The following is a 14,072-nucleotide window of genomic DNA, read 5'->3' as shown; positions in this document are numbered from 1 at the left end:
ACCACCACAAGATGTCATAAATTACCCTGAACATACTCAGTTATTCACTATTTGTTTGGAGCAAAGAATGAAATAGTCTTCAAACACATGAATTATAGATTTTGAGAGAGTGACTTTTTCTTTAAAACATAAAGTGCAACAGTGCTGAAGTTTTCAGTTTTTTTAGTTCTTCTTCTTTTTTGTCTGTTTAGATGCCATTTCCTGTGAGCAGTGTTATGGCACAGTGACTATAAAATAGAAAGCAATTTCCAATACATTTCCCAGACCTTTGCTTTCTTATTTATTTGATGACGTCATTAAAGGTTTAACAAATCCTTCTTCATAAACTTTCAAGATAGCTTCACATACAAATCTGTATTGACTCTGAAAAATAAAATATAAAAAACAGAATTGATCAGAAAGACTAGAAAATAAACAAACAAAAAAGATAAACATCTCACCTGGCTTGCTTATACAAGAAATACAAAGTAAAACTGCACGGATACATAATTTTTCACTAAGACTGGCAAAAAAAGTCTGACAACATATTTTGTTGGCAAAACTCATTCATACATTGCTAATAGGAATGTACAATACTACATGCCCTATGGGTGAACACCTGGCAGTATCTAACAAAATTACATTAATTTATCTATTGACCCAGCAATCCCACTTCTAGGACTCTATCCAAAAGATAAACTAGAAAAAGAAATTGAAAATATTTATTCATAAATGAGGCTATTCACTGCAGATTTATAAAAACAAAAAAGTAGAAGCAATTCAAATTGTCATCAGTAAAGGGCTGGGTCAGTAATCAGGTACATTCTCAAAGTGGGTACTATGAAATGGAGAGAAAAGGAAAAAAGTCTACAGAATATTATAGAATGATTCTAGGATATTTTGCTAAGTAAAAAAAGGCAAGACAGAGAAAAGTGCATATATTATCTTTATAAGCGAAATGGGACAGGGATATAAATATGTACCTAACTCAATGTGTAAGAAAACAGAGAAGGAAGGATAAATCTTTTTTTTTTTTTATGGCTTGCTATAAGGAAAGGAGTCAACAGGGTGAAGGAGAGAGATAGAGATTAGACTTTATTGAATATACTTCCTTCTTTCATAAATTTCACTTTGGAATCATGTAAAGACAGTCCATAATTAGAACATGAATTTTAAAAGCCTCTATAAACTGAAAATATAAAACATATCCACGTATCTATCTAGTTGATGGCATAACCACACAGAAAGGAGCTATTTCAAAGGACTTTGAAACAGTAATTTGACTATATATCTTTTGTAGAATATATATTCCAAAACAAAATAACTAGAAAAGAACTGAAAATTCTTTTTGGCAATCACACTGTTTGTGGTGTTAGCTTTGTTATTCTGAGACTTTGTTGGGTATTGTGTAATAAAACAAATGAGTACTTGTGACATGCTGCTGCTGCTAAGTCACTTCAGTTGTGTCCAACTCTGTGCGACCCCATAGACAGCAGCCCACCAGCCTCCTCCATCCCTGGGATTCTCCAGGCAAGAACACTGGAGTGGGTTGCCGTTTCCTTCTCCAATGCGTGAGAGTGAAAAGTTGAAGTGAAGTCGCTCAGTCGTATCCGACTCTTAGCGACCCCATGGACTGCAGCCTACCAGGCTCCTCTGTCCATGGGATTTTCCAGGCAAGAGTACTGGAGTGGGTTGCCATTGCCTTCTCCAAGCATTTCCAGTACCATGGAGAACCTGCACTCTTGTTAAAGAAGAAAAGGGACAAAGATGTTAAGTAGAAAATGGTAAGTGAAAACACTGTGGTCTGAATCTATAGCAGAAGCACCAGTATTAACTCGTGATAAGTTTGTTTTCCCTCTTCTGGCAACCGAAGATTTTCAGAGACACATACTGACACTTACCCAACAGCAATAAAAATCCCTCAGAAGGTGGTCCCTAAAATAATTCCCCAACAAAAAGGACCAGAACTTTATGGAGAAATTACTAATGCTAAGTCTGGGACAAGAAATGTACAAGCTGGACATCTATACTGATAGCAAATAAGCTATCAAAGTCACTAGCTCTTGACATAAAGGCTCAGGAGCTAGAATGAACAGTCTCCCAGGAACCAAAAATGGAATAAATTATGCATATTTAAGAAAAATAATTGCAATGGGTTGAAACATATCACACATGTTTAAATACATGAATTCAAAACAATACCAAAACAAACAAAAGTAAGTGGTCGCCACTAGGAGAGGCCAATGAACTAATTCATTACATTAAAAACTTGTAAGTAAAGGGAAAGCATCAAGTATTTATCTTGCCTTTCCTATGCAGACTGTGTCACCAGTTAACCAAACAGCAGATGAGAAGTTTCTCTTTTAAAGAAGTATTCCAACTAATAAATAAAAAAAGGAATAATAGAATATCATCATTTTGCAAGCCAAATGGATAAGTGATGCAGACACTGATCACCCAAGGCAAAGGAAGGCAGACACATCATGTGCCTCTCGAAGGAAGAACGTAACACCACTGAAGGTGCTATAGGCTACAGATCCGTTTACCAGATAAGACAGAGAACACCACCTTGTTCCGTCTAGAATGCAACCAGCAAAACCTAGACTATGGGAAAACATGCAGCACAAACATCCTGGTTTGCTTATCAAATAAACTGCAAGATAAAGAAGAGAGAATGGACCTCTCTGGTGGCGCAGTGGATAAGAATCCTCCTGTCAATGCAGGGAACATGTGTTTGATCCCTGGTCCAGGAAGGTTTCACATGCGGAGCAACTAAGTCAGTGCACCACAACTACTGAGCCTGCACTCCAGAGCCCATGTGCTGCAACTACTGAAGCAGAGCGCCTAAAGCCTGTGCTCCGCAACAAGAAGTCACTGCAATAAGAAGCTCATTTACTGCACCAACGAGTAGCCCCAGCTCGCCACAACTAGAGAAAGCCTGCACAAAAGCAACAAAGACCCAGTGCAGCCAAAATAAAAAAGAGAGAGAGAGAGGTAGGAAGAAGATACAGATTAAAAGAGGTTTAGGAGACACAGACCAATCAAAATATGTAGACCATATTTGAATATTGACTTTACACAAACTCTAAGAACAAAATCAAAAACTTATTATATATGATATGATCCAGCAATTTGACTTCTGGGTATATATCTTAAAAGATTGAAAGCAGTGTCTAAAAGACACTCATGCTCACATTCATGAGACATTCATGCTCACAGCAACATTAGGCAACAAAACCTAAAAGTAGCATTACTAACTCAATAGACATGCGTTTGAGCAAATTCTGGGAGATAGTGAAGGACAGGGGAGCCTGGTGTGCTGCAGTCCATGGGGTTACAAAAGTTGGCCATGACTTAGCAACTGAACAACAACAAAAGGTGAAAACAAACCAAATGTCCAATAATGGATAAAAGGATAAGCAAAATGTGGTATACACATACTATGGAGTATTTTTCAGCTTTAAAAAGAAAGGAAATTCTGCCACACAACATGGACGAGCCTTGAGGATATTATGCTCAGTGAAATAAACCAATCACAAAATCATATATGTACGATTCCATGTATATGATATATCCAGAGCAGTCATATTCACAGAAACAGAAAATAGAATGATGGCTGCCAAGGGACTGGAAGAGAGGAAAATGGACAGTCATAGTTTAATGGGTACAGAGTTTTAGTTTTTCAAGATGAAGAAGTTTTAGTGATTGGTTATACAACAGTGTGAATATACTTAACACTACTGAATTGTACATTTAAAAATGGTCAAGATGGTAAATTTTGTGTTCTGTATTTTACAACAATTAAAAATAAATCTATTATGTATGGATATGGATATAAAAACCTCAAGAAAATACTAGCAAATGAAGTCAAGCAACACATTAAGAGAATTATATACCATGTCTAAGTAAGATTTAGCTCAGGAATGCAAGGTAAGTTTAACATTCAAAAATTAATTAATCTAATACACTATATTAATAGAGTAAGACACAAACCACATGATCATCTCGACAGATACAGAAAAAGCATTTGACAAAACTGAACACCTTTTTGTCATGAGACCACTCAGTAAACTAGTGAGAGGGAACCTTCTCAATTTGATAAAAAAGCATTAATGAAAAATCTTGATACTTCATGGTAGAAAACAGAAAGCTGTCTTCTAAGGTCAGGAACAAGACAAGGATGTCTAGTTTCATCACTTCTACTTAACACTATACTGGAGGTTCTTGCCGGGCCACTTGGGCAAGATGAAGAGAAGATATGAAATGAGATAAAAAGAAAACCATACCTATATTGGAAAGGAAAAACTAAACTATATTTGCAAATGACACAATTTTGTATAGAGAGAATCTTAAGGAATCTACTTTCACACATACAAAAAATTGAGTTAATAAGTGATTTCAGCAAGGCTGCAGGCTACATGGTCTATATACAAAACCAGCTTACTTCTATATTTAAGCAATGTGTAATCCTAAAACAAAATTAAGAAGACAAGTCCACTTACAATATGACCAAAAAGATTAAAAAACTTAAGAGTACATTTAACAAAAAGAAGTACAAGATTTGCACATTGAAAACTACAAAATACTGCTGAAGAAAATCGGTGAAAACATAAATAAATGGAAAGACATTTTGTGTTCATGCTTTTGAACATGGATTATTATTAAATGGCAACACTCCGCAAAATGATCTACACATTTAATGCAATCCCTATCTTGCCTTTTTTGAAGAGAGGACAAACTGTTTCTAATGCTCATATGGAAATCCAAGGGACCTAGAACAGCCAAAACAGTCTTTAAAAAAACAAAGTTGCAAGATACAGATTTCCTGACTTCAAAATTTATTATAAATTTTTAGTATTCAAGACAGTGTGGTAGTAACGTAAGAACAGACATAAAAATCAACGGACTACAACTGAAACTCCAGAAATAAACACTCATATTTGTGGTCAACTGATTTTTGACAAGCGACCCAGAAAAAATTCGTGAGGAAAGAATAGTTTTTTCAACAAATGGGGCTGAGACAACTGGAGGTCCATACAGAGAAGAATCAAGTTAGAACACTACCTCAAACCATATGTAAATATTAACTCAAAATGTATCAGACACCTAAATGTTGAGACCTAAACTATAAAACTCGTGGAAGAAAAGGGAGGGATAAATATTTGTGACTTTAAATTAGGCTGTGATTTCTTAGCTATGACACCAAAAGTATATGTGATTAAAAAGAAAACTAGACTTAATCAAAATTTTAAAAATTTGTGCTTCAAATTAATCAAGAAAGTGAAAGATCAGTATAAAACACTTGCAAATCACAGATCTATAACAGACTTTATTTAGAAAATATAACGAACTCTTTAACATTCAATGATAAAACAAAAACCCAAATTGCAGAACAGGCAAAAGACTTGGATATTTCTTGAACAAAGATACACGGATAAATGACCACATGAATCATTACTTATTAAAGAAATGCAAATCAAAACTACAATAAGATACCACTTTATATTTAGCAGGATGGCTAAAATAAAAAAAAGATAATGACAAGCAATGACAATGATGTAGAGAAAATGGAACGCTCACATACTGCCAGGGGACTGCAAAACGGTACATCTGCTTTGAACAGTTCCTCACATGACTCAGCAATTTCACTCCTGAGTATATACCCAAGAGAAATGAAAACATTTCCACACAAAAACATATATACAAATGATTATGGTATCATTATTCACAATAGTGAAAAAGTGGAAACAATATAGAAGAATATGTATCTATTCAGTGCAAAAGGAATGAAGTACTGATTATACTACAGAGTGTATATCCTTTTAATGTTATGCTAATTAAAAGAAACCAATTATAAAAATCAAATTATATGACTCCATTCACATGAATGGTCCAGAATAGGCAAACTATGGAAATAGAAAGTAGATTAATAGTTGCCTAGGACTAGGTTGGGGAAGGCTGGGGAAGATACTAGGAAAAATGGGTACAGGGAACCTTTTTTGGAGTGATGAAAATATGCTAAAACTAGATAGCAATGATGGTTGCCAAACACCATGATATACTACAAACCAGTGAACTGCACATTTGTTAAAAAGGTGAATTTTATGGTACGTGAATTATATAAAGCTATTCTAAAATATGAGAAGACATGATTAGTAAGAAACAACTGGAAATTTGAATACTGGCTATTGCTAATATTAGAGAATTATTGTTAATTGTAATTTGGTGTGATAATGGTAATACAGTTTTGTTTAGAAGGAAAAACACTCCTTATCTTTTAGAGAAACATACTGAAATACATATAGACAAAATGATATGGTATCCAGGGTTTGCTTCAAATATGAGGAGAGTAGGTAGTCATATAAAGGAAACGTGATGGCCAATGCCAGGGCTGAGTATGCAACACAGTGTTCAGTACATTACATTGTCTGTTTTTGTGTATGTTTGAAATTCTCTATAATTAAATGCTAATAATATAGCAGGCATTTATTAGACCACATAGGTCAGTTCACTTGAGTAACCTTAATGCTGCCAACAATGCAAACATTTCACAATGGCTTAATATAAAAAATAATATTAACTTTAAAATTTCATGATTCTTCTTTTGATTCTTGGAACATAATTCAGAGTCATTATAGAATACAGTAAGTTAATAGCTTAATTTCTATGATTTTTGTTGTTGCAATTTAAGTTCTTATGGAAAAAAGAGAGGCAATTTCCTTATAGGTGTTTCACAGAAAGCAGCTCTATCAAGATTCTCCAGTCTAGGGACACTAGTGTCTCCAGTCTAGGGACACTATCATTCTCAGCATTCCATTTGACTAAGTAATATAGGATAAGTTGCTTCTCTGCACCTGTTGAAGCAGTCAAAAACTAGCAAGCGAGGGTAGTGTTGGCAAACATTTTCTACCCCCAACCCCCTCTCAAACATTTTCTATAAAAGACCAGATAGCAAACATTTTTGGTTTTGCAATCACATGGTGGCCTGCTGCAACTTTTCAGCTCTGCTACTGTAATGTGAAAGCAGCCATAGATAATATGTAAATACATAGCTGTGGCTGTTTCCAATAAAACTTTATTTATAAACACAAGTGGCAGGCCAGGTTTGGCTCATGGACAGTATCTGCCAATCCCTATGCTAGGCTTATTACCTCCTGGAAGAGAATTAAAAAGAGAAAAGTATAGTCTGGAACATACACGGATAACAAAAAACCATGACGTTGAGAATATACACTTACACATGAGCTATGTAGTACTTACAGGAGTTTGGATCATCATGGCTCGCTGATCTCTCATTGTTCTCACAATATCTAGTGGATAAACTGGCTGATTGCATTCAATGAGACACATGGCTGTTTCCATAGTAATAAGAACCCCAGTTCTTCCAATCCCAGCACTAAAAAGGACAAATATGGGGCAAAGTCTTACTGAAACTGTTCTGTTAAACTTCTTATGCCTTTTGTGCAGAAACTTATAGAACTGAATCATATTACAGTAGAAGAACAACTTGATTTTAATATTTTATATTAACAAAAGTGGCAAGGCAACTGGAAACTATTTTGAAAACAACAAAAAAATTTCACTTAATACAGATTAAATGGTTTGTAACCACCTCTCCCCCACTGTTAGTTGCAATATACAACTTTAAAAGTGTTACATTTCAGTTTTTAAAATCTGAACAAGGCATAGAAGATTAGTGACATAACAGCTTTAAAATGCAAAATAAGAGAATTACAATAATAAATCATTAACAAAAGCAAAAAAGACAGCTAAAACACTCAAAAAATTAGCTTTTAAAGCCAAATTTAGTTTTCATTAAACTTTACCACTGAGGTAGTTAAGAACAACTTCGTGAAGCATTCTGTAGCTATTGAGAACTAAGGATACCCAACAGCCAAATGTGCCCACCATTCCTGTCATCTGCCTCTCAAATAACTAGTCTACAATCTGTTTTGATGGATGTGAAAGTCTACCCTTAAAAAGTACTGGAAAGTATAAGGATAAAGAGATACCTTAATACAACCTCTGAATCAAATCACTTAATAACAGAAGTAACAAGGAGAAGGAGAAAATAATTCCTGGCTCCTAATTTCTGGGTCTGTGGCAGTGAGGCTGGAGTCAGTGATTTCAGTCCCTTGAGGGCAGATGGGTACCTGAATCTGAAAGGAAGGAGCGTGTCCGCTACTGCTCACTCCTGCAAGTGGCACATCCTGAGGTAGTATTAGGTGGAATCATCACTGACTCAATGGACATGAGTATGGGTAAGCTCTGGGAGTTGGTGATGGACAGGGAAGCCTGATGTGCTGCAGCCCATGGGGTTGTAAAGAGTCAGACATGACTGGGCAACTGAACTGAACTGACTCCAAGGAGGTGAAATGCCAATGAAAGGTCTTAGGAGGGGCCAGGATGGAGTACCTCGATGGAGGGGGAAATCCAAACCTTATGATACAATCTAATTCTTACAATATTGTTATTTCATCAAATCTATAATACCATTAAATTTAAGACATAACTCAAATTCAGAAATGTCTGACTATGAAAAAGACAAACTTTTAAGAACTAGTATTATTTTTACTTTTTATGATAAAGTTTCTGTCAATTGTATGTATTCTTTGCTTTCTACCTTCAGAACACAGCTTTGAATTCTAATTACCAGAGTGACAATCACAACTTAAGGGCAAAATAAGAGTACGTATTCCCTTTAAAAAATGACCTATTTAGTCACTTAGTGTTAGTCACTCAGTAGTGTCCAACTCTTTGTGACTCCACAGGGGTCAGAGCCCACCAGGCTCCTCTCTCTGTGGGGTTTCCCAGACAGGAATACTGCAATGGGTTGCCATTTCCTTCTGGGCTTCCCTGGTGGCTCAGACGGAATCTAGTCAGTTACTCAATCATAAAAGACAGAAAATAAAATACCTGCAATGAACAACTATAGGTTCTTCCTTGCCAGCCCTCTTATTTCGTACGTGGCAAACAAAATCCAGAAAGTCACTTGAATCGTCAGGGACTCCATGGTCGGGCCAGGCTATATACTGGATCTGGGTGAGTGGACGACTCTCATTTTTCTACATATAAATGAAAGATTATACAACTGACTTAGAAATAATCCTTAAAATATATGTAAACATTCATGTCATTTTAATTTTAGAAGCAAAAGAAACTACTTTCATTATGCCCCAAAAGTAATGTATAAATTCAATAAATCTCAAAAGTTTAAGGAGAAGGAAAGAAACCACTTTATAGAAACAGCTCTATCCATTTAAGTATCAGTCACCTGGATTATCATTCTTCTTATAACTAAATTTCTATATTTGTATTTTTAGGATGATAATCAGGTAAACAGACAAAAGTATATTAAGATTCCAGAGAAATGTTTAAAACAATATAAAAATTAGGTGAGCAAAGAAGGTTAACAAAAATTTTTTTTTAATGAACAAAGTTGGGCTAATCCTGATAAGCACAAGTGAAATTATGGACATCAAGAAAATAAAATCTCAAGGTAAATGCAGATTAAAAACTGGAGACCATAAAACACAAAATCAAATCAATATTTAATTCTTCTTTGGGAACCAATTTCCCCACTGGTATAATGGAGAAAGTAAGGTATTGAATGTATACATCTTAGTTCAAATCTCAATTTCGCCGGTTAAGACAGTATTTCATGGTCTCATTTTCTTCAACTGAAAAATGAAACAACATCTACACCTAAAAAGGACAGTCTTAAGTTAAAATGATTCATTTCAAGGACCTGCAAATCATCCAATCACAGCTGTTTGGAATCATATACTCAGTCAGATTCCAACACTGTGAAATCTGGTTACTGTCACTTACATTGGATGAACTTCCAAAGAACATGAAAGTAAAGGTACTTAAGAAAAAAGAATTCCCAGAGAGACCTCAATTCAATCTGGTTACAGATAATTGAAGGCATCTAATACAGAATACCTTTGACTATTACTGTTAACAAAAGAACTTAATGGTAATAATTAAGTTCTTGCAGAACTTAATCTGCAAGAAGGGTAATTAAAATAATACTTTATTATGTTTTGGGGTAGTGTTTATCTGTTTGTCCATCTATCCATCCATGTACGTATGTTTTTATGGCAGCAAATTAATTTTCCCATTATATTTGGCTCAAACCTTAGAAAATAATTTGTGTCTCAGCACAGTTCTGAGATACTCAGGACTGCAAAGAAAAGCCACTATAACATGTAAAACTGCCATGGATAATCTGTAGGTGGAGAACAACAGGATATACATATTACCTGATGCGACCACTGACCATACACAAGCTCATCTTTCATGTCTATTTAGGAAAATGAAAAAAAACAGCTTCTTGGCTTGCTTTGTTACATACAAACACTAGTTATACAGCACACATGCCCAAACCCAAAATTCATTCTGATATTATTATTCTAGCCCATAAGGTTTTGAAATTGTATTTTCTTGTAACTTCAGTTTTATTCAGTGCCAGATTCCTGCAGTATATATTAGCACAACTTCTAGCTCCTTTCCTTTCCGGTCAGCAAGGTCCCATCTCACTGGACTCTTCTAGTCACTTTCAGGGACGGGGTGCATTAGGAGTGGTGTGTGAGTGGAGTTAGGGGAGATGTGGTCTCATCTCCGAAGGCTTCACCGTGGATGCCTGTGATATCGGCTCTTCTCCAGCAATCACTCCTTTCTTCCTACAGCCCCTTAGCCCCAGGATGGCTGGTGTAGGCACTGGCAACCTGACAAGACAAGCAGATTCTGCCTCCACATACATCTTCCGGTTGGGTTACTGAGCTGGCATTTATTCATCAGTTTGCACTTCTGGCTTTAATCTGGAAGCCAAATGGAGGGACTCAGGGAGCAGGTAAGGAAAACAAACAATTTAAAAGCTGTAAAGACACCCACTCCAGTATCGTTGACTGAGAAATATCATGGACAGAGGAGCCTGTCAGGCTACAGTCCATGGGGTCACAAAAGAGGTGAACATGACTTACTGACTAAACAGCAGCAGCAATCTGTCTGATGTTACAGTGTCCTGCCTACAATCTTACCCTCCTAAATAAAGAGGAGATTGTGAAACTGGTCTTTTGCACTCATTTCAAGTTCAGTCACTCAGTCGTGTCCAACTCTTTGTGACTCCATGGATTGTAGCATGACAGGTTTCCCTGTCCTTCACTAAATCCCAGATCTTGCTCAAACTCATGTCCATTGATTCAGTGATGCCATCCAACCATCTGGTCCTCTGTCATCGCCTTCTCCACCTGCCTTCAATTTTTTTCAGCATCAGGGTTTTTTCCAATGAGTTGGCTCTTCGTATCAGGTGACCAAAGTATTGGAGCTTCAGCTTCAGCATCAGTGCTTCCAATGAATATTCAGGATTGATTTCCTTTAGGATTGACTGGTTGGATCTCCTTGCAGTCCAAGGGACTCTCAAGAGTCTTCTCCAACACCACAGTTCAAAAGCATTAAGTCTTTGGCCCTCAGTGTTCTTTATGGTCCAACTCTCACATCCATAGAGAACTACTGAAAAAATAATAACTTTGACTATAGAGACCTTTGTCGGCTAAGTAATGTCTCAGCTTTTTAATACACTGTTTAGGTTTGTCATAGCTTTTCTTCCAAAGAGTAAGCATCTTTTAATTTTCTGGCTGCAGTCACCATTTACAGTGATTTTGGAGCCCTCCAAAATAAAAGTCTGCCACTGTTTCCACTGTTTCCCCATCTATCTGCCATGAAGTGATGGGACCAGATGCAATGATCTTAGTTTTTTGAAGGTTGAGTTTTAAGCCAGCTTTTCCACTCTCCTCTCTCACCTTCATCAAGAGGCTCTTTAGTTCCTCTTCACTTTCTGCCATAAGGGTGGTGTCATCTGTGTCATCTGCATATCTGAGGTTATTGATTTCTCCTGGCAATCTTGATTTCAGCTTGTGCTTCACTTAGCCCAGCATTTCACATGATGTATTCTGCATATAAGTTAAATAAGCAGGGAAACAAGACATAGCCTTGACATACTCCTTTTCCAATTTTGAACCAGTCTGTTGTTCCATATTCAGTCCTAACTGTTGCTTCTTGACTTGCATACAGGTTTCTCAGGAGGCAGGTAAGGTGGTCTGATATTCCCATCTCTTGAAGAACTTCCCACAGTTTGTTGTGATCCACATAGTCAAAGGTTTTAGGACAGTCAATGAAGCAGAAGTAGATGTTCTGGAATTCTGTTGCTTTTTATATGATCCAAGAGATGTTGGCAATTTGATTTCTGGTTCCTCCGCCTTTTCTAAATCCAACTTGAACACTTGGAAGTTCTCAGTTCACATACTGTTGAAGCTAGCTTGGAGAATTTTGAGCATTACTTTGCTAACATGTGAAATAAGTGCAATCGTGTGGCAGTCTGAACCTTCTTTGGCACTGCCCTTCTTTGGAACTGGGATGAAAACTGATCTTTTCCAGTCTTGTAGCCACTGCCGACTTTTCCAAATTTGCTGGCATATTGAGTGCAGCACTTTAACAGCATTAGCTTTTAAGATTTGAAATAGCTCAGCTGGAATTCCATCACCACCATTAGCTCTGTTCATAGTGATGCTTCCTAATGCCCACTTGAGTTCACATGCCAAGATGTCTGGCTCTAGGTGACTGATCACACCATCGTGGTTAACTGGGTCATTAAGATATTTTTTGTATAGTTCTTCTGTGTATTCTTGTCACCTCTTCTTATCCTCTGCTTCTGTTAGGACCATACCGTTTCTGTCCTTTAGTGTGCCCATCTTTGTATGACATGTTCCCTTTGTATCTATAATTTTCTTAAAGAGATCTCTACTCTTTCCCATTCTATTGTTTTCCTCTATTTCTAGGCATTGTTCACTTAGGAAGACTTTCTTATCTCTCCTTAATATTCTCTGGAACTCTGCATTCAGATGAGTATATCTTTCCTTTTCCCCTTTGCCTTTCACGTCTCTTCTTTTCTCAGCTATTTGTAAGGCCTCGTCAGACAACCACTTTGCCTTTTTGCATTTCTTCTTATTGGGGATGGATTTGATCACCACCTCCTGTACAATGTGACAAACCTCAGTCCATAGTTCTTTAGGAACTCTGTAAGATCTGAATCTATTTGAATTCTATTTGAACCCCTTGAATCTATTTGTCACTTCCACTGTATAATCATAAGGGATTTGATTTAGGTCATACTTGAATGGTCCAGTTATTTCCCTACTTTCTTCAATTTAAGTCTGAAATTTGCAATAAGGTGTTCATCATCTGAGCCACAGTCAGCTCCTGGTCTTGTTTTTGCTGACTGTATACAGCTTCTCCATCTTCAGTTGCAAAGAATATAATCAATCTGATTCTGGTATTGACCATCTGGTGATGTCCACATGTAGAGCCATCTCTTGTGTTGTTGGAAGAGGGTGTTTGCTATGACCAGTGCATTCTCTTGGCAAAACTCTGTTAGCCTTTGCCCTGATTCATTTTGTACTCCAATGCCAAACTTGCCTGTTACTCAAGGTATCTCTTGACTTCCTACTTTTGCAGTCCAATCACCTATGATGAAAAGACATCTTTTTTTGGTGTTAGTTCTACAAGGTCTTGTAGGTCTTCATAGAACCATTTTACCTCAGCTTCCTCGGCATTACTGGTTGGGGCACAGACTTGGACTACTGTGATGGTTTGCCAAAATGAATGGTTTGCCCTGGAAATGAACAGAGATCATTGTGTCGCTTTTGAGACTGCACCCAAGTACTGCATTTTGGACTCTTGTTGACTATGAGAGCGACTCCATTTCTTCTAAAGGATTCTTCCCCACGGTAGCAGATATAATGGTAATCTGAATTTAATTCATCCATTCTGGTCCATTTTAGTTCACTGATTCCTAAGATGTCGATGTTCACTCTTGCCATCTCTAGTTTGACCACTTTGTCCACTTTTAATTTACCTTGATTCATGGACCTAACATTCCAGGTTTCTACGCAATATTGTTCTTTATAGCATCAGACTTTACCTTCACCACCAGAAGCATCCACAACTGGGTGTGTTTGTAACTTTGGCTCAGCCTCTTCATTCCTTCTGGAGCTATTCCTCTGCTCTTCTCTAGTAGCATATTGGGCACCTAC

The 14,072-nt window shown here is 36.8% G+C and overlaps 1 protein-coding gene across 1 annotated transcript in view; it reads right to left on the bottom strand.

Moving 5' to 3' along the window:
- Positions 1-234: 234 nt before the first annotated feature.
- PTPN4 (protein tyrosine phosphatase non-receptor type 4) overlaps positions 235-14,072 on the bottom strand; it is a 158,816-nt gene continuing 144,978 nt past the window's right edge. The window contains exons 24-26 of the mRNA XM_068967919.1: positions 8,896-9,044; positions 7,240-7,375; positions 235-363 (exon numbers count right to left, since the gene is read on the bottom strand). Of these exons, the coding sequence (XP_068824020.1) occupies positions 277-363; positions 7,240-7,375; positions 8,896-9,044 (372 nt within the window). The 3' untranslated portion in view covers positions 235-276. The remainder of the gene's footprint in view (positions 364-7,239; positions 7,376-8,895; positions 9,045-14,072) is intronic.

Source organism: Capricornis sumatraensis, chromosome 3, assembly GCF_032405125.1.
Source record: "Capricornis sumatraensis isolate serow.1 chromosome 3, serow.2, whole genome shotgun sequence".
NCBI classification, from domain to species: Eukaryota; Metazoa; Chordata; class Mammalia; order Artiodactyla; family Bovidae; genus Capricornis; species Capricornis sumatraensis.
The sequence above is the reverse complement of the archived record's forward strand: the minus strand, read 5'-3'. Positions and strand labels throughout refer to the sequence as shown.